This window comes from Cricetulus griseus, assembly GCF_003668045.3.
Source record: "Cricetulus griseus strain 17A/GY chromosome 1 unlocalized genomic scaffold, alternate assembly CriGri-PICRH-1.0 chr1_0, whole genome shotgun sequence".
Classification (NCBI taxonomy): Eukaryota; Metazoa; Chordata; class Mammalia; order Rodentia; family Cricetidae; genus Cricetulus; species Cricetulus griseus.
This window is the reverse complement of record NW_023276806.1, coordinates 164,630,414-164,649,657: the sequence shown is the minus strand read 5'-3', so window position 1 is coordinate 164,649,657 and position 19,244 is coordinate 164,630,414. Positions and strand designations below refer to the sequence as shown.

The following is a 19,244-nucleotide window of genomic DNA, read 5'->3' as shown; positions in this document are numbered from 1 at the left end:
GGTAAAACAACTTTGACAGCTACTGGAAGTGAGAACTATTTTAAGCCATTGGCAAAATGAGGGCTAGTGAGCAGTTTATTTCCACTGAATCCCCTGGGGGAATACCACTCTCAGTTCTATCCTCTACATCTCCAGTGGAAGGGCAATCTTGTTATTGTCAACTAGAGCACTAATGCAGACAATGTATTTTGGCTCCACTGGACCGAACCAGGCCCTCTGAATGTGGGTGCCAGTTAGGAGGCCTGGGTCTATGGGACCTCTAACAGTGGAGTCAGTATTTATCCGCAGTGCACAAATGGACTTTGGGAGCCCATTCCCTATGGAGGGCTACTATTGCAGCCCAGATGCATGGAAGAGGGCCTAGGCCCTGCCCCAAATGATGTGACAGACTTTGATGATCCCCCGTGGAAGGCCTCACTATCCTTTGGGAGTGGGTGGGGATGGGTTGGGGGTGTTCAGTGGTGGGTATGGGAGGATGAGAGGGCTAGGGAATGGGGGATTGATATGTAAAATAAGATTGCTTCTAAAATAAAAAGAGAAAAAGAAAAAAATATTTCGGCTCACCATTCTGCAACATGTAAGTTGACAGATTCTAACTGTAGCAATCTGAAACTCCTTACTAAACATGCAATGGCCAAGACAATGCAAGCAGAATGTTTGCATCTGAGCTGAATAAACAGTATTCTCTGCACAGTGACTAATCAACACACACTAACATTTACCTTCATTGGGAGATGTTTTCAACTTGTTGCAGATTCCATAGACATCTCCAAAGCTTTCCTGTATTTTCTGTAATGCATCTGTGGACCTGAGCTCCATGAGAGACCGAAGCTCTGAAAGCGTAATTCCAAAGTCTCCATCATGATTAGCTTCCTTCAAAGAGTTTTTCACACCACTGTATGCAACTGAGTTGTTTGCCATGTCGCCCATTACCAGTATAACTTATTAGGAGGAAAATGTTTCCCAAAAGAATGAAATTTTCACTTGATATATTTCCAAGATGAAAATCTTTTAAATATGAAAATCTTCCTTAAACCAAACACTCATGGTATGACTCTGTGAAGTAGTATCAGCAGCAACAATTCCCAGAGAAGTAACTTGACCACTGGCCCATGACTTGTTTCTTCCTCTCAATCTTGAGATGTATACATCTGTAAGAAGAAAATATTTAGGTGTTAATGGTTCATTCTCAAGAATTATGCATGCATGTAAGCATACTTTTTAAATGCCACCAGGCAGCTAAACAAAGTACACTAGTTGTAAATATTTGTGAACTGTGGTTTCAGATCATAGTATAAGTTCTAAATAAAGTGTGCGCCTAGTCATTAGAACTCAATTAAATGAAACTGCATATCATGACTGAATTTCATGCTTGTATATTACTGTTATTAAGTTACTGTTGATGTGCTTAGCTTCAAGTGGTTAGTTTCAACTTTGCTAGCTGCCTTAAATTCTTCCTTTCATGTAACTATTAAATACTACCATTTCTTACTTTGTCCATTACAGTAAGGTCTAAACAAATGAGTTTTCAGCTGTGTGGCTGCAGTATCTGAAGGTGATACTCAGGCCTAAGCTGGATCACTAAACCTGTTCCCATGAGCAGCCTGTGACAGCACAGAAAGCCTAAGAAGTGAACACATTTCCTGCACTGTTCTTTACTACTTTATGGCTCCATGGTCTTTGACTTTCTAAAGATCTTCCATACGGGTTCCATCGTGTTACCACGATGGACTTCTGTCGACTTGCCTTAATCTTTCCTGTTACTTCATTTTCTTACTGCTTATCCAATTTATTTACATGCTATTCTTAGAGTCAAGAATTATGGCAGACCATGACAGATAATAAAAGAATGAGCATAATAATACAAAAATGAGGTAGATAATAGAGTTTGAGAAACAGTTTTAATTTCTTCACTGTACTTTCAATTCATCTTTTTAACTGACCTAAAAATAACCTGTCAATTCTTCATCTAAAGTGCTAAAGACTGGATTTATAATAGTCTCTATAACTACACCCTCCATGGTTACTATTATCCTAATTACCTGGGCTTGACCTCGGATTGCCTTTGAATCCATCTTTAACTGTTTCAGTCAGTGCCTGAGTTTGGTTAAATCTTCCTATGATAACATCTCTTTCATCCAATCCCTTGTACATTTTGCCATTAAATTGTTTTTAAAGGCATCCACAATCAAACTTCAGTTAACTGAATCAACTTTCTGCTTCTCAAGTAATCTAACCCCACAAATATTTAACAAAATATCCAGGAACTGGAAAAGACAATGGCAAGTACAATTGCTTCTTATCTGTAAAACTGTTAGTAGGGTGTATGTATGCCATGGTTTGTGGTCCACATACTTCAGCTGTCACTGAAGTCAATCAGCGGGCTGGTTATAAAAACAAACAGCTGGGGCCTACACCCCAGGAGTGTTAGCTTCGATAGAATTAAGCATATACTCCACAGCTTACATTTCTACCAAGTTTCTAGACACTACAGGTGCTATCTGCTCTGAGAGCATCCTGAAAACTACTGGGATGGAAGCTGTTTGAAAAAGCTAAGCACGCTACCCACTGTGCTGAGGAATGCTTGTTTGCCTTGGGTTAAGTCTGCAAGAATACATAGCGATGGATTCTGTAAGGCATTCTCTCTCATTGTCTTCTTCCTCCCACTTCATAACCCTACATTTGCCTAATTACTACCATTTTACTCATCTCTCAGGCCAAGTGGGAGTCCCACCTACTCACATCAATTATTAATAGCTAACAACAACAACAACAAACAACCTAGAGAGTGTAGTTGTTTGATAATCGTCAGTTTTTGTACTCATAATTTGTTAGCTAGACCATCACATCAACCATAACCATGAATTATTTATTCTAAAAGAGGAAATAATTAAGATTCTTGCCTGTGTTGAGGCAAGGGCATATGCGCCCATCTGTCCTTGGTTTCCTTAAGAGATTTCCTCCATAACTCCTGGCCTACTATGCTACCAAACACCATAAACGTGATAATTCTGCCTGAGGTATTTTCCTAGAGACAACAGACAGGTTTCTTAACCGTTCTGCCTTCCTTTTAGGAATGGCATGGCTGTATGTCTCATATATTCTAGACTGAGATTTAATGAGAAGACTTACAAGTTATAAAGCCCACTGTTGTTCAAAGTGCCTGGAAGAGAGGAAAAGTGCCATTCTGGGCTCAATAGTAGAATGTCATTGCCGACACACAAAATCATCTTCCATTTAGTTTTAATCAGTAATAACATCATTAATTTAGTTTTTGAGTTTCATAAATACATACAATATACTTTTAAGTCACCCTCCACTATCCACTGGTATCCTTTCTCCCTTCCCCCTTAATCCTTCCTTTCTCTCTCACCTAGTCTCCCAGGGGATACTTACTCTATTAGAGAAAATGACACCCTCTCTAACTGCAAAAGCCATTAGCAGAATTAACTCTCATAGCCTTATAGTCACCTCCTCTATCCATGGTGAAAAGTTGCAGAGGCTGATCTTGTGCAGATATGTCCACAGCCACTGTGTTTTCATGGTTGCAAAGACAATGCCATTATCTAGATGGCAGTGATTCATGACATGCTTCCTCATCTTCTGATTCTTAAATTCTTTCCTCTCTTTTTTGTAATGTTTTTAGTATGTGTGTATATCGTGATATAGATGTTCCATTTAAGGCTGAATGTATATGAGTCACTTATTTTCAGCACTCTGACCATATATGAGATCGGTCTTTGCATTAACTACTCACCCTCTATAAAAAGGAATTTCTTTGCTCCAGGCTACAAGCTGCACTAGTCTATAGAAGGCAGTTTGCCAACATGTTTATTTAGGCAAGCAATAGCAGCACTTAATTTTTTTATTCTTACATACTAATATTTGTTCTCTCAACAGATTTAAATAAGATGGAAGAATGTTATTCACTGGATGCCTGTAAGTACCTTAAGAAAAGGGGTAATAATTGAGCTATGAGTATAAGTGACATGCCATGCTCCTTACAATATCAATACTGCCTCCACTAAAATTTCACATTTACTAGGTCATATTGGACCCTTCTGTTGGTTTAAAAAAAAAAAAAGTCAAGTAACACCAAATATACTGATTTATATAATCAAATCAATACTCAACAGACACTGTTATGGATTTTCATTATTACCTCAACAGCACTTTTCCGGTGCTTACTAAATGTGAACTGGGTTTCATAGAAAATCATCCCCCATGTTCTCCCTGCTTCAGAAATGTGAGTGAGACCTAAATAACCAGCAATGAAACTTCTGCTGTGGCTGTGTTACCACCTTGAATCTTCTTATTGAACTTAAATACAAGAGAAACACAAAGAGCTGCTATGATCTTCTAGTGGTACATAAATCTGATAGGGAAGGCATGTATGGCTGGATGATGGATAGATGCATGCATGCATGGATGAACATGTACCTTTTAGACCTAGGGCATCAGTTAAGCCCCTGGTTTAAGAAAGTGTAAAGTGTGTCCTGTCCTTGACTTTTTCAACAATTCATCAAAAAGTTGATGTTAGAAGTTGACTTTTCTATTATTTTATAACCACAGAGCTTTGGTTGAATATATAATTATGTTCAGTTCCACTACATTAAATAAAGTTTGAGAAAAGGATGTTCAGGAGAAGTACCAAATATGCAAAGGGGCCACTCTCCAAATTACACACCAGGATGTTTTCTACTTTTAGATTATCTTTTACCTCCTTCTCTTGTTTTTTTTTTTTTCTTTATTCATTCATTCATCTAACTGACAAAAATACCGTACCTCCTGGCCTTTGTTTATTAGCCTCAAAGTTACAGTCATGTAAGAGACTGGAACTATTTTTGGATTCAAATACAACAGAAACCAGATCATCTATGTTGGGCCTCTTTGTTCTTCAAAGAAATTTCATCTTCCATTTTAAAGGCTTAAGAAAAAAAAAATGTGGAAGCTGAAACCTCAGAAGGGCGATGTCTTAAGAAGACACAGAACACTTGGCCTATAAAATTTATGCCAGAATAAATGACATTTCTAATAAGTCTGTTGGTAGTCTGAGGTTTTCTAGAAAAAGATGGCTATAGCCTGGCACAGGGCAAAAATAGCTAGAATCTTCAAATAGGGGGGATAAGTAGATTCTTTCCACACATAAGCTTTCCTAGGAATGAGCAGAGATACAAAAGGATGATTGTGAAGTCCAACGGGTAAGTAAAGCTCAGGGACAGCACTGGTAATATACAATCTCAATTCCTTTTAGAAGGTAAACTGACTTAAAGAACATGGGGGAAGTTGCATGAAAGTTATCCAGAGTCAACACAGGTAACCAGATTTTAAAAATCATTTACACAAACTAAAAGAAATGTAGGAGAAGAGCTCAGTATGAAATATGGAGTCACAGAAAACTGTGAAATGATTGTAATATATACTAACATGAGATTTCTGTAGGTAAAACAGGAAACATGTGCTGGTACAACTAAGAATATTAGCAACAAGACCCCCCTTTAAATGGGCTTTCCATCTCTTTAATGATTCTAAACCTACGTTAGCGAGCTGAAGACACAAAGTTGTGTTTATTCAATCTATAAAATTTAAAGCAGGATAATCAGCAAATGCTAGATAACAGGATCAGGATCCAAACACACAGATGGGAATGTGGCTAAATTTAATTGGCACATATCTATGATCATCCTATATTTAATTCCAAAATGTAAACCTACAAATATGATGCATAAGAATGCACCAGCAGACGGGCGTTGGTGGCGCACACCTTTAATCACAGCACTCGGGAGGCAGAGGCAGGCGGATCTCTGTGAGTTCGAGGCCAGCCTGGTCTCCAGAGCGAGTGCCATGATGGGCTCCAAAGTTACACACAGAAACCCTGTCTGAAACAAACAAACAAACAAACAAACAAACAAACAAAAAGAATGCACCAGCATATATGAAAGACCCAATTTATCAAAAGCTAAATGTGTTGATTTGATATTAATCAGCATTACCATGTAAATAGTAAGTAAGGCATCAACCTTAATCACATAATCAGGGTACACTTCCTAACAATGTGCTAATGTTAAGAAGGTCTACCTTAACACACACACACACACACACACACACACACACACACACACACACACACACACACACAGCAAACTGACAGTCTATACGCTAAACTTAGCCATTAGAGAGATCAAAGAACTCAAAAACAGTTTGGAACTAGAGCTCAGTCCCCTTTTCTCTCTCAGCATATGTGGATATATGCACATGTGTATCAGCATAAAATCAACTCTATTCCCTTTGCACCTCGACAGGCAGTTAACAGAAGGGTCACCAACCCCTGTAGCTGTTTCTCTCTTTGGCTAGCTTTTTGTTGATGGGGCTTTGCAAACTAGAGAACCAACCTGCCACACCAGTTTCCCTCAGTTATTATATTCAAGTTCAGTGTGGACAACCTGAACCTCATTCTCTTAGAGCAGTGTTTCTCAACCTTCCTAAAACTGTGACCCTTTAATACAGTTCTTCACCTTGTGATGACCCCAACCATAAAATTATTTCATTGCTACCTCATAACTGTAATTTTGCTACTGTTATAAATCATAATGTAAATATATGATATGCAAAGATGCCTAGTATGTAACCCCTAAAGGGGTAGCAACCCACAAGTTGAGAACCATTGCCTTAAAGGGTCTCTTGAGGGATGGGTAGATAAATACTACACATTAGATTGGATTCACTGCCTACTACACTGAGAACTTACCAAAAGGAAAGACACTTGCTATGCTCTTTTGTGTCTCAGAGAGACAAACTGTAATCCTTCACACTACTTCAGAGCTACTTCTGCAGAAGTGCAACAAACACCTTTCACCGGCTTCCTGCCTTAAAACCCTGAAATCTTTCAACTACTGAAATGGTTTTATATGAAGTAAAAATAACTCACTGCCAACTATTATATATAACTGTAACAATGCAGAACCTGTGGTCTGATGCTACAGTTTCAGAGAACACATATTTAAAAATCACTCGAAATGGGATCTTTCTTTACAAATTACAGCACATCCAAATTATCTCATTAAATTCATTAGGAAACTAAGATAAGACTCAAATTCAATTTTACTCAGAATTCCCATTTTATACTTTTCAAAGGACTTAAAACATACAAAAGAACACAAAGTCCACATAGTCACAGAAGTTAATTCCCATTAAATCAAGGTGCACACACACATGTGTGTATACACACACACACACACACACACACACACACACAGAGAGAGAGAGAGAGAGAGAGAGAGAGAGAGAGAGAGAGAGAGAAAATTCACCAAGGAGGATCTCATTTATACAGAACTGATACAGCAGAAAACAAGTGCTGTTCAAAATGCCTCTTTATTAATCTCAAAAGATTTTGAATATTATTCTCACTGTGTCCAGTCATTTACTTTTTCTCTTTTTGAAGACTGCTCCAGGCAGACACTTGGTACTGTAAAAGTAGCTGCAGCTGTGTCAAGCTGTAAGCCCAGCGTGAAGGCTTCAGCAAATGTCTCGAAGTGAATAGGGACAGGTTGCTAGAACAGAAGAGGACCTAGCCCGTCTCTTGTCACAGCTGTTTTCACACAGCTGTTATGATCTGAGTTGCCTCTCTGTGTCTTTGAACTGTGATCTCAGGATAGAATCTATCATACTGATTCTTTTTGTTGTTGTTGTTTTTTGGAGACAAGGTTTCTCTGTGGCTTTGGAGGCTGTTCTGGAACTAGTTCTTGTAGACCAGGCTGGTCTGGACTCACAGAGATCTGCCTGCCTCTGCCTCCGGAGTGCTGCCACCACTGCCCAGTGCAAGGAAACAGGATGCTCATTATGTCACCGAACAGGCTCACAAAAATAAAGTTGGCAATACCAAGGGAGGCTAACTCTTTTCTGTAAATTAACATGTGCTTTCTATCGTACTGATTTTTAACCCTCATCTATGTCTATGATAACTGCTGTTTACCTGTTCATGACAACAAAGCACTTGAGAGTGGATGATAAAATTTTAAATGTCAATGATCGAAAACACGGATGTCTGGATGATAGAGACCTATTTGCGTTACAGTCAGGTCAGGTAAGCTGGTAGAATCTGATCCAGTGTATGGGGATACCCACATCCTCGAGGAGGAAGGGTGTACCTACAGAACCAACAAACCACAACCTCTGATTTTTAACAAACTTTAAATTTTAAAGTTAATTCGACATACAACAGATCTCTGCTTCTCAATTGCAGGGTCCATCATAACACTTATAGGGCTCTTAAAACATGGATTGCTAGGCCCCACCTCCAGAACTTCTACAGTGAAAATTTACATGTCTAACAACCTTCTGGGATGCTGATCTTGCTGCTGTTCTGGTAAGCCACTACTCTAGGCAACTGTGACTCATGAACTAACTGTTGGATATCCATCTTGATCTATAAGTTTCTGGACAAAATAGGCAAATTATTCATGATTCTGCATTGTGCTAACCTTCATTTTCAGGAATAACTTAAAGCAGACTACCCTCTAAAAATATTTTGTAAGCTGATGCTTTGAACTGTTTTGGTCTTTAATACCAAATACATGGATATGCTTCTACTTATGACTCCTAATAGAGTGAATAATTTTCTCCTTTCAAACGTTTAACCTTAATGCATTGATTTTTAACAAAATGTTCTAATTTAGACACCTATCTTCTATTCATACCTCTAAGATAAACTATACTTTGTTTTTTCCTATCCTATTGTTGTACTTAGGCATCTTAAACATTTCATTTTTACAGTAAGGTTCCTGGTTGGGGGTGGGGGAACTTTTGAAAAGCTCCAAAATAAAGTTAATTTTATATAATCCTGTGCAATTTACCAAATATAAGAACATACTATATCTCCGGTTAAATATGAGAACCAAATGTTCTATCATTTTCTAGTCTCTCTGGTGTTGAAATTTTCAGCTATAGTCATGGAAGAGATTTCTAAATTAAAACAGTGTTTTTTTCCTTCTGTTCAGGGGCTAAGAGGCAACATGAACACTTGAATGTCACACCAGCTGCTCCACCGGCCTACTCAGTTCTTAAGAGCCTCTATCCTGTCAATTCACAAGAACCTACACTTAAATGCTTAAGGAAACAGGATGCTCATTATGTCACCGAACAGGCTCACAAAAATAAAGTTGGCAATACCAAGGGAGGCTAACTCTTTTCTGTAAATTAACATGTGCTTTCTGTTTTAGTAATTGAAAATTCTAGATTTCAAAGATTTGGCCCAGCACTTCAAAACTGAACACAAAGCTAAGAGCATGAGCCACTTTCCCATGTCTTCATTTCTATTTTATTTATGTAGTTTCAGCTATAGGTGCTGAAGAGGAGCCTGGAAAATCAGTACTAACTTTCATGCTAGTTCAAGTAACTTGGCTGAAAAATAAGGTCTATTTTAAGAATTTATTAGGCAACATTTGATTGATGGTTAACTCAATAAAGTGCAGAAAGTCTGGGCATTAGGAATGTGAACATCACATCACCCATGATCCTCTACGCTACTCACGTATTCCCCAACTTTCCCCTTTAAATTTGTTTCTCCACATATATTTCCAACCTTCATTCTGACTGCTATTGAAGGCCAGTGCCACCCATGAAAACCATCACCTAGAATTGTTCTATTTTCAGATTTCCTCTCTGGTACAATTTTTCTCACTGGTTCTCTTTAGTTCTACTTAATCTTGTCACATATCTTACTAGTTCTAAGGTCACCAGATTCCTTAGCAATACTAGTTTCCCTCAAAAAGTTTAACTTCTCAGTGACTTGCTCTGATCCTCCTACTATACCTATCTGGTTAATTAGCCACCCCTAGAAGAGACAAACCATCTGCTCAAGCAATACTGAAAAAAGACATATTTAACTAATGGGGGGGTATCTCAGTGTGTAGCTTGAACTTTATGCAATCCTCTCATTTCTGTCTCTCCCTTGCTTGAGCTACCATGCCCACTGAAAAGCAATTTTTAAACTTTGGGTTTTTTTTTTTTTTTTTTTTGAGGACTTAAAAAAAAATGACTATTTGGGAATGTCACACAATGCACCCAATCACTCACTTCCCATTCCTCTCAGTTCCACAGTTCTTAAGGCTGGACACAGTGGCATACACCTTTAATCTCAGCACTCTGGAGACAGGGGAGGAAAAGGTAGACCGAGGCCCATCTGGTCTACATAACACATTCTAGGCCAGCCAGGGCTGCATGAAACTGTCTCAACAAAACAAAACAACAACCACAAAAAAACTAGGTTCTAGTTCATTAATAACTTACATGACTTAGTATATACAATCAACTGACATATCTCATCTTCCCAGGATATTTTGATTTTGATTTCAAGACTTCCACTGCTTGTACTCCTGTTCCTTTAATTGCCATTGCAAGCCAGCATCTCAATGCCTTTTCTGTTAGGTCTCTCATTTGGCCTTGCCAGTATTCACATACATTCTACTCCATAAAAAAAGACCGTCTCAGTCTCTTCCTCTCAAAAGCCCACCTCTCTTGGATTTTCTTAACCCATCAAATTACCCTGTTTCATCTCCTGCCACACCTCTGAAAAACATCCCTGATTCTCACCTTGAGGTTGGCAACTGGATCCATCCTTGAGACCACATACTCCTGAGATGACCTTACAGTGATTAATGATCTCAGGTTGCTTTTCAGCCCCCACCTTTTTCTATGTAGCTGTCACATTACCAGGTACTCTTTTCTATTCACTATATTACGTAGTTCTCATAGGTCTCTAACTAAATTCACTGGCTGTTTAAATCTTTACAACATCCTAAATGAGGGCATCACCCGGATCTATTTGCAGGACTCTCTTGGCAACTCATATAACATCATGGCCTACATCTAGTAGAGAGTATTACTCTCTTACTCCAGGTTACATTACTGCTGTCGACCCATATTACCACTTAAGGATTTTGCAGTACTTCACTAATATTAAACTTAATACTGTCTCATCTAAACTTTTCTCTGAAGTTTCTATCAGTCCCAAAGACATAGAATAAATCCCATGTCCAAGGCTCTGTCCTCAAGGAGTTCACAGTCTCTATAAAGGAGAAAGACAAGTGTAAAGCAACTAGAATCAAATATCACACAAGGACTCACAAAGGAAATGATGAGCAGGCAAAAAATAAAGTAATAAATGTGTGACTTTGAGAACAACTTCAGATTTCAGTGTCTAGAATACACCCCACCTGGACCACTAGAGGAGGGTGGTAAGAAGATGAGAACAGGTATGGCAATCTGATGTTGCCAAGTACAGGAGAACAAGAATGCAGATCAAGAAATAGCTGCTCTTGTGATAATAGCACTGTTTCTCCCTCCAAAGTTAGTTTCATAGAAATTAATCTTCTCTCGTAAAATACAACCTAAGCTTCCATACAGAATGCTAAAATAACAGCAGCACTCTTGAAAAAAAAGAAAGTGAGGACTCAGGAGATGGCTCAGCAGTTAAGAGCTCTTGCTGTTCTTCCAGAGGACCAAAGTTCAGTTCCCAGGACACACTAGTTCTAGGGGATCTTCTATTTTCCACAGGGACCCCACATAGCATGTGGGCAAGTGCACGCACACATACACATGTACACACATATTTACTTTAAATTAAAGAAAATAACTGAAACTGAAAGTTAATATAAAACTAATGAGGAAACATGTAGTCTTCCAGTTTGCTGACTATGATTCTTTCTGCTACTATTAACAAAAAACAGTATTTGTGCCATCTTTTGAGAAGACCAGAAAGAAACTTAGTTTCCTTTGTTAGCACTGTAGAAAGTTAAACTGAATGACTAGGAAGATGAAGATTATATTCAGCCAGTGATGAAACTGGAAAGCATCTAGCTTGTGAGCATTAATTAATGCCACAAGAAATCTTAACAGACCTACAAACAACAGAAGTCCTAGACTGTTGCATGTTCCCTTGTGAACACTGACCTATTCCTTTTATTGGCTTCTTCCGAAGGACGCTTCCAATGCCCCTCTACTCTGACCTGACAGCAAGGAAATAATCCATGTATGTGCTTTTATGGTCTTCTGCAGCCTGTACGGACTGCAACCTCCTGTGCAGATTGCACTCTTCCCTGCTAAACAGCAAGTAAGATCTGAAGGTGGGATGGTCATTCATTTCTGTATCTCCTAGTGACCATTTTGGCAATAGTACTTTGTCCCTAGAGACTGTTTAACACAGGGTAATTAAACTGAACTGGAGCACATGTGGCAACATCATTAAAGACAACATGGTCCTTTGTGAAAGAAGTCTCACTCAGATGCCAGAAAAATGGACTTAGTTTCTTTCACAGAAACCAAGATTCTTTCGGCACTCACAATGACATATGACCCACGAGTTAATCAGAACAGGAATGATGGTTAGTTCATAGCTTCTTAGATTCCACGTCACACTTTCCTGAACTATCAGAGTGACCTTGACAAATATTGTTTTACCTTCCAAATTTTTAAAATGTGAGCGAACTGTTAACTCTAACTCTCTGGACTCAGCTTGCTCCTTAAGAGTCAGTGCTGCCGGGGGTGGGCCTAGGCCCTATCCCAAAGGATACTATAGACTCTGATGACACCCTATGGAAGGCCTCACCATCCAGGGGTTGCAGAAAGGATATGTGATAGGTAGGGTTTTAGTTGGGGATGATGGTAGGGGAGGAGGGGAGGGAGAGGGAACTGGGACTGTCATGTAAAACAATCTTGTTTCTAATTCAAATAAAAAAAAATCTGCAGGAAAAAAAAGGGGGAGGAAAAAAGAGCACTGCTACTTAGTATTAAGCACTTAGTGAATTCTTAACTATTGTGATGTTTTGACTAGCAACAAAATATTTTAATTAGCTTCCTGTCACACATGTCTAAATTAACCCTGTGTTGTGGAGGGTTATTATATATATTTATATAATTTACATGTTTATATATATAATAAATATATTATATACATTTATTAAATAGATGAATGTATTTATTTTGGTATTTGAAGGTGATATCCTTTCATATAGTCATTCCAAATAAAATTTATGTATTTCAAAGAGCTGAAGAATTTTAGTTAATCTCCAAACTAAGTTAGTCCATATTTCATTATGGTCATCCAAAGGGAGAAAAGTTTTCTTCCTATGATTAAAAACAGATATTTAAATTATTAGATGTTTAAGATTCTTTGAACAAAATAACAATTAAAGAAAACTAAGACACAAACCTGGAAAAATCTTTGTTGCATAATATTGGACAAGGGAAGGAGGCAGGGCAGAAATATATGTGCCCGATGATTATAACCAAGCAGAATCCAAATGCTACAAAGAGACAAGAACTGGCAAACATCAGGACTGAACGAAGCACACAAAGAATAACATATGTCTTTTATATTATACTACTTGTCATTGAGGATTCCTGAGAAGAAGCTGTGTTTGCAAAGACTCCTGATTAGAACTGCAGTGATGTGGAGTGGTTAGAATGTTGTGGGTCTCCAGGCTAACTACCTTATTTGAACTAGCTTTAGCCCCATGACTAGCCAGCTATTCCTTGGTTACCTGTATTTTGGACATCCTATGACTAAAAGATAAAAGGTCTTTTGGATTCTATTAACTTAGCAGACTATTAGTTTCCACCAACCTAAAAGCATCTGAGGCCCATAGGAAGCTCTTGCTATAACTATGTACACCTAAAATACATTCAGGTGTACACAGAATGTATTTTATTGTCTTGATTCATGACTTTCTTTGTTCTGTAAAACTATAAAATCCATGAAATTGCTTTCATGTTGGGACTAGGAACTTGGCAACCAAAATCTGTGTCTCAGGCCAGAGTCACTCAAATTTGACTCCAGAATAAACTGCCTTTTATTCCCTTTGGGGGGAAAAAAAGAGTTGGCAAACATGAGGAAGAAGTGAGGAGCTAGCTTCCAGATTATTTTTTAAATGACAAAAGACAAATTCATCTAAAAATAAATACTAAGCGCACACATACCAAATGCTTTGGATATCATTTGAGCAACACAGAGTCAAAGTGCTGTTTTTCAACTGTTAGGAATTCTGATTTTAATCAACCAGCAGTTTACTAAAATGCCAAGTGCAATGTCACAAATATCCTAACTCACATCCTCTGGCTACTTTAATGAACTACTGAGCAGTAAGTACTGGCTAACATCCTCAATAGACTTTTAATGCCAGTCTGAACAAGTAAAGGGAAAAAGGCACACACACATGAGACACATGGCTCTCAGAAGAACCTTCTCAGAACTGGAACCCAAGAAACCAACTATCAATGGTCTTCTTGGGAAAGAAAAGAAAAAGCTTCAGACTTCAACTGACTTAGTCTTTCTTGATGGAAACACTGGGAGTATTACAATTTAAAATCCTTATATTAGATAAAGCCAAATGACAGTGCCATTCCTGTAGGTGAAAACCAGTAAAAGATCAGCAATTTCAGAGTAAAATACAGTCTAAGGAGCTGAGCAGAAAGAACACCTTAATCAAACATCCTCAAAAGAATAAAATGAGCCCATGTCTCAAGATCTATGATTAGACAGATTAAATCAATTTAACTTGAGGAGGAAAGCATTACATAGGGAGAAAACTGGCTTCCAACCACAGCAAAGCAAGCAAAGTCTAAGTCAGATCAGAGAAGGAAAACCCAGGCTTTGTCATTTAGTGTTAAGAGCACTCTAAGCACATGGTGAAATAATATTTGTGCCACTGATGGAAAAAAGTGAATCGATAACAGTGGTTACCAGAACTGAAGAGTACACCTGAGCAGGCACTGTGTTAAGCAATTGATGGTACATTGTATAGATCATTCTATGGAACTCCCCAACTCCCAAGAACAAGAGACAACATTTTACATTCCAACATGACACTTGTTCTTGAGAAACTTTTTACTCTTTTTTCTGTATAGCTGTCTATAGTGAAAAGAACAGCCAGGACTGGAGTGTTTCTAACTACAGGCTTAAAACAAAAACCAATGGGATTGAGAAACGGCAGAGTGGGTAGTGTGCTTGCTGTGAAACCATGAAGACCTGAGTTCAAATATGCAAGATACTCAGCACCCATGTGAAAGACAGGGGTGGAGGCACCATTTGTAAACCCCCCCCCAAACTGCCCACCGTGCCCTCGGGGACAGGATTGAGAGGCTCAGAGGTTTCGGCCAGTCAGTCTAGCAGATATGGTAAGCTGTTGGTTCAGAGAGACACCCTGTTTCAAAAACAGAGTGAAAACTGACAGAGGACGACATCCAGCCTCTAAACCACACACACTGTCAAAATTCTCTATACATGTACACACACACACACACACACACACACACACACACACACACACACACACACACACGGAATTTAGAACCATAAATCAGTAAACCAGCATTCTGATTTTTGTATCACTCTCACCAACTGTTAGTATAAGTTTGAGTGAAACATCCAGAATGTAGTTACACTGAGCGTCATAGTCTCCAAGTTTGACTTATTACAAGGGAAATTTACTAGAGGTTATAATAATTCCCACCCTGTGGAATCCTCTCAGGGATAGGCAGTCCTCTTCTTCCCAAGATATAGCAGATATAAAGATAACACTTTCACACCATCATCTGCTATCTCCTCCTTTTTCAAGGCAAGAGTACAAAAATGAATATCTAAGGAACACGGATTTCTGACTAGGCTATCCTGGTCCTTAATCTAGCAAATCACTATCTCTCCTGGCCTCATTTGCAAACAAGCTACATTATCTTTCACTTTTCCTATTAACATGGCTTCCTGCATCACCCTCTCACATTCCATGTACAATTCCTAGTTTTTACATTGCCAGCATTCCTTCTCTATGTCTTGATTGACTTTCCGACCCACTGCCTGTCTTTCTGTAACCACTCCCTCTACACTTACCTCAGTAGAGTGCAAGGTCCCACACTCAATCTCTTTAGCACCCAGTTATGACTAGGTTCCTACCCTGCTTTACACATCACTCTGAAAGATAGTCTCATATATTTCTGTATGTTCAAGGTACTAAAGACCTGAAGGCCCACACACAATTCAGTAGTACAAGGTTCTAATTGCAATTGCACACTGGTATTTTCCTTCCCAAGTTGTGTCTCTTGCTTGACTAAAACCTTAAACTCCAAGCCTAAAAACTATTTCAAGTTCTCTACATCAGACTTCCAAACTGGTGTCCTAAAAGGGGGCTAACTCACAGTACTCTAGAGCCAGTGTTTCACAGAATACTTTAGGAAATGCTGCTCCCGTCTTTCCTATTTCAAAGTACATACTACTTATATGCAAAAGCAACTCTGATCTGCTATATTGCCCTAATATCTATTCAGTCAGTCCCTCTATAACAGTGGTTCCCAACCTGTGGGCCACAACACCTTTGGGGGGGGTCACATCAGATTATGATTATGATTCATAACAGTAGCAAAATTACAGTTATGAAGTAGCAATAGAATAATTTTATAGGCCGGGAGGTGGAAGTGCATGCCTTTAATCCCAGCATTCAGGAGGCAGAAGCAGGCAGATCTCTGAGTTCAAGGCCAGCCTGGTCTACAGAAGGACTTCCAGTCCAGGACAGGCTCCAAAGCTAGAGAAACCTTGTCTCAAAAAAACCAAAGAAAACAACAATAATAATTTATTACATTTGAGGTCACCACATGAGGGACTGTATTTGAGGCAGAGTATCTCACTGAACCTAAGGCTCTTAACTGGCTGGAGACTGCCTGGCCAGCAAGCCCTGAAAATCCTCCTAACTGCCTTCAGTGCTGGGATTAGAGGTATCACCCAACCTAGCTTCTTAAAGGTTCTGAGTATCTGAACTTGCTAAGCCATTTCCCCAGGGTACCAAATTCCGTTTTTCTCTATTTTCTCACATTCATCCTTGTACACTTCCTCTTAAACCACTTAAACCACAGATCATGTCCTATATAAGAGTTATAGGTCCTTTCTATTAAAAAAAAATAAGAAATGTTGCTATCAGCATTTCAGGAGACTGCCATAAGGATTAAAACCCAATGTGTCATCTTTTCTCTATGATACAGTTGGAATTCTTCTTGCTATGGCCAATGCTGATGTAGAATCAGGATGTCTATCCCTTGATTCAGGCAGCACTGGCATTGTAAATACTAGGTAGGGCAAATTAGAAATGTGGATGAAATGTAATCAGGTACAGAGAAGGTAACAACTTACAGCTCGTTTCTCATTTATTCAAATATTTAATGCTGAATTTCCCTAATACTTTATTACTGTATATGCATGCATCTTTCAAATAGATTATAAATTTCTCAAGACTGTCTTGTCCATTTAGTTTTAATCTGTAAACACATACTAACATGAAAAGAGGACAAATATTTAAACATTATCTCCTCAGTCCTAGGTATGAGAACCACAGAACCCCCCTCCCCCACAAAGTTAGTCAGAACATCTGTCTCCTATTGTAGGTATAGGAAGTATACAATTTTTGTTTTTTTCCCTTTGTGATAGGGTCTCACTAAGCACCCAAGCTGGCCTGGAACCCGTGATCCTCCTGACTCAGCATAGTGTAACTCCAAGAACTGCATGCTCTGATGTGGGTTGATTCTATCCTCCCTCCCTTCCTTTCTCCTTGCTTATTTACAGTTCCATAAAATTGAAAAGGGAAAAGCGGGTGGTGGTGGTAATTCTAGCTTTCTGATTAGAGTTTTTTGGTACTGGCAAGAAAATGCAAGGAACTTGAATGAAGATAGGACAGGTAGGCTGTCGCCACAAGGCAGTATTAGAAGCAAATTCTTTAGAATTGTTACTGTGATAACAAACCCACCTCAGATTAGTACTTCTTTGGCTTACTGAGGTAAAGCAAGCCTCAGTTTATTATAGAGTAAATGATTACAATAATGATGCTAACAGTAAAGAGCTAACATTCACACAGTGTTTAATTTGGCCTTATGAAGTTGGTACCACAGGGTGAACATGTATTACAAAGATCTGAAATGTTCTTAAGTCAGAACATGTTGAGGGTGTTAAGATTCTGAAGCAAATAAGAATTTGTGTTCTGGATATTCTGTCAGTAGTCTGTCTACAAATACTGAAAAACATAAAAAACAAAACAAAACAAACAAACAAACAACCCCCCTCCAAAACCTGAAAACAGTTCTGGCCCCAAACATTCCAAAGGATAATCAATCAGTACCATGCTTCATTTTATGGAAACTAGGCAGGCTAATTAATTCTCCTGAGGTCACAAAGCTATTAAAGGGCAGTGCTGGGATTCATACCCCAGTCTGGTGGCTTACACCTCCACATCTCTCTGGTGTTTGCATGCATTTTCAGGGGGCAGGATACTTGACCTCTCTGAGACGATTATCTATCTTGAAAGATAGCAATTCACTAAAATAAAAATAATCTCCCATTAAATGTGAAATATTGCCATGCATTACTGGAAACACCATTACAGAAGAAAGCACACTTACTTGAATCAGACATCCGAGCACTTAAAAAATAGTCACATGCTCTAATAACCCCACATCTGCAATGCTCTTACAGGTATTACAGCAACTTTAGGTACATAGAGAGAGGACTGTTATTTATTAAAAAACAGATACTAAAATTCTTAGAGCTGTAATGGAAAAGTATCCTCCATTTTAAAAATCAGGGACTTTTGTTACTATTAATACTTACACTGAAACTCATTAGGTAAAAGGTGTCATAATACATTATAGAAACAAGAAAAGGCAGAGGGTAAAAGTCCTCTCAAGTTTACAATACAAGAACAGAATCATTCATTAAAAATGATTAGGGAATGTCAGTTTGTTCTAGCAATAAGGCTATATTCATGCTTGTAATAAAACATGTATGTAACAGTATGCAGCAAATCATTATATAAACAGTAATTTATGTCTTTCAATGCCAAAACATCTATGCAAGGCTAACTCACCTATTCTGATGAATGACCTTGTTATTCTGAAGGCAGCACTACTTACTACTTATTCTTTTAAAATTATGATCCTAAACAATGAGAACATTTCTGCTACTGTTTTATTAGTGTTAAACCTAAGAAGCCCATCTTTTACCCCTGGAGAGTGTGGTATGGCACAGGATTGACACATATTTGCCAAATGAATCAACAGAACCACAGTGCTGGAAAAAAATACACAAATATAGAATTTGCAACCTCTCCAGTGTATGGCTATTACATAATGTACAGCTGAAGCAATGATGTTCTTGTAACTACATTCTGGAAAAGTAGCCTCTACAAATATCTACCAAAATATTTCACATGCTTCAA

The 19,244-nt window shown here is 38.5% G+C and overlaps 1 protein-coding gene across 3 annotated transcripts in view; it reads right to left on the bottom strand.

Moving 5' to 3' along the window:
- Atp2b1 (ATPase plasma membrane Ca2+ transporting 1) overlaps positions 1–19,244 on the bottom strand; it is a 108,322-nt gene that overhangs the window by 54,413 nt on the left and 34,665 nt on the right. For all 3 annotated transcript variants that reach the window (XM_035451794.1, XM_027394135.2, XM_035451793.1), the window contains exon 2: positions 723–1,151. In XM_035451794.1, the coding sequence (XP_035307685.1) occupies positions 723–930 (208 nt within the window). In that variant the 5' untranslated portion in view covers positions 931–1,151. The remainder of the gene's footprint in view (positions 1–722; positions 1,152–19,244) is intronic.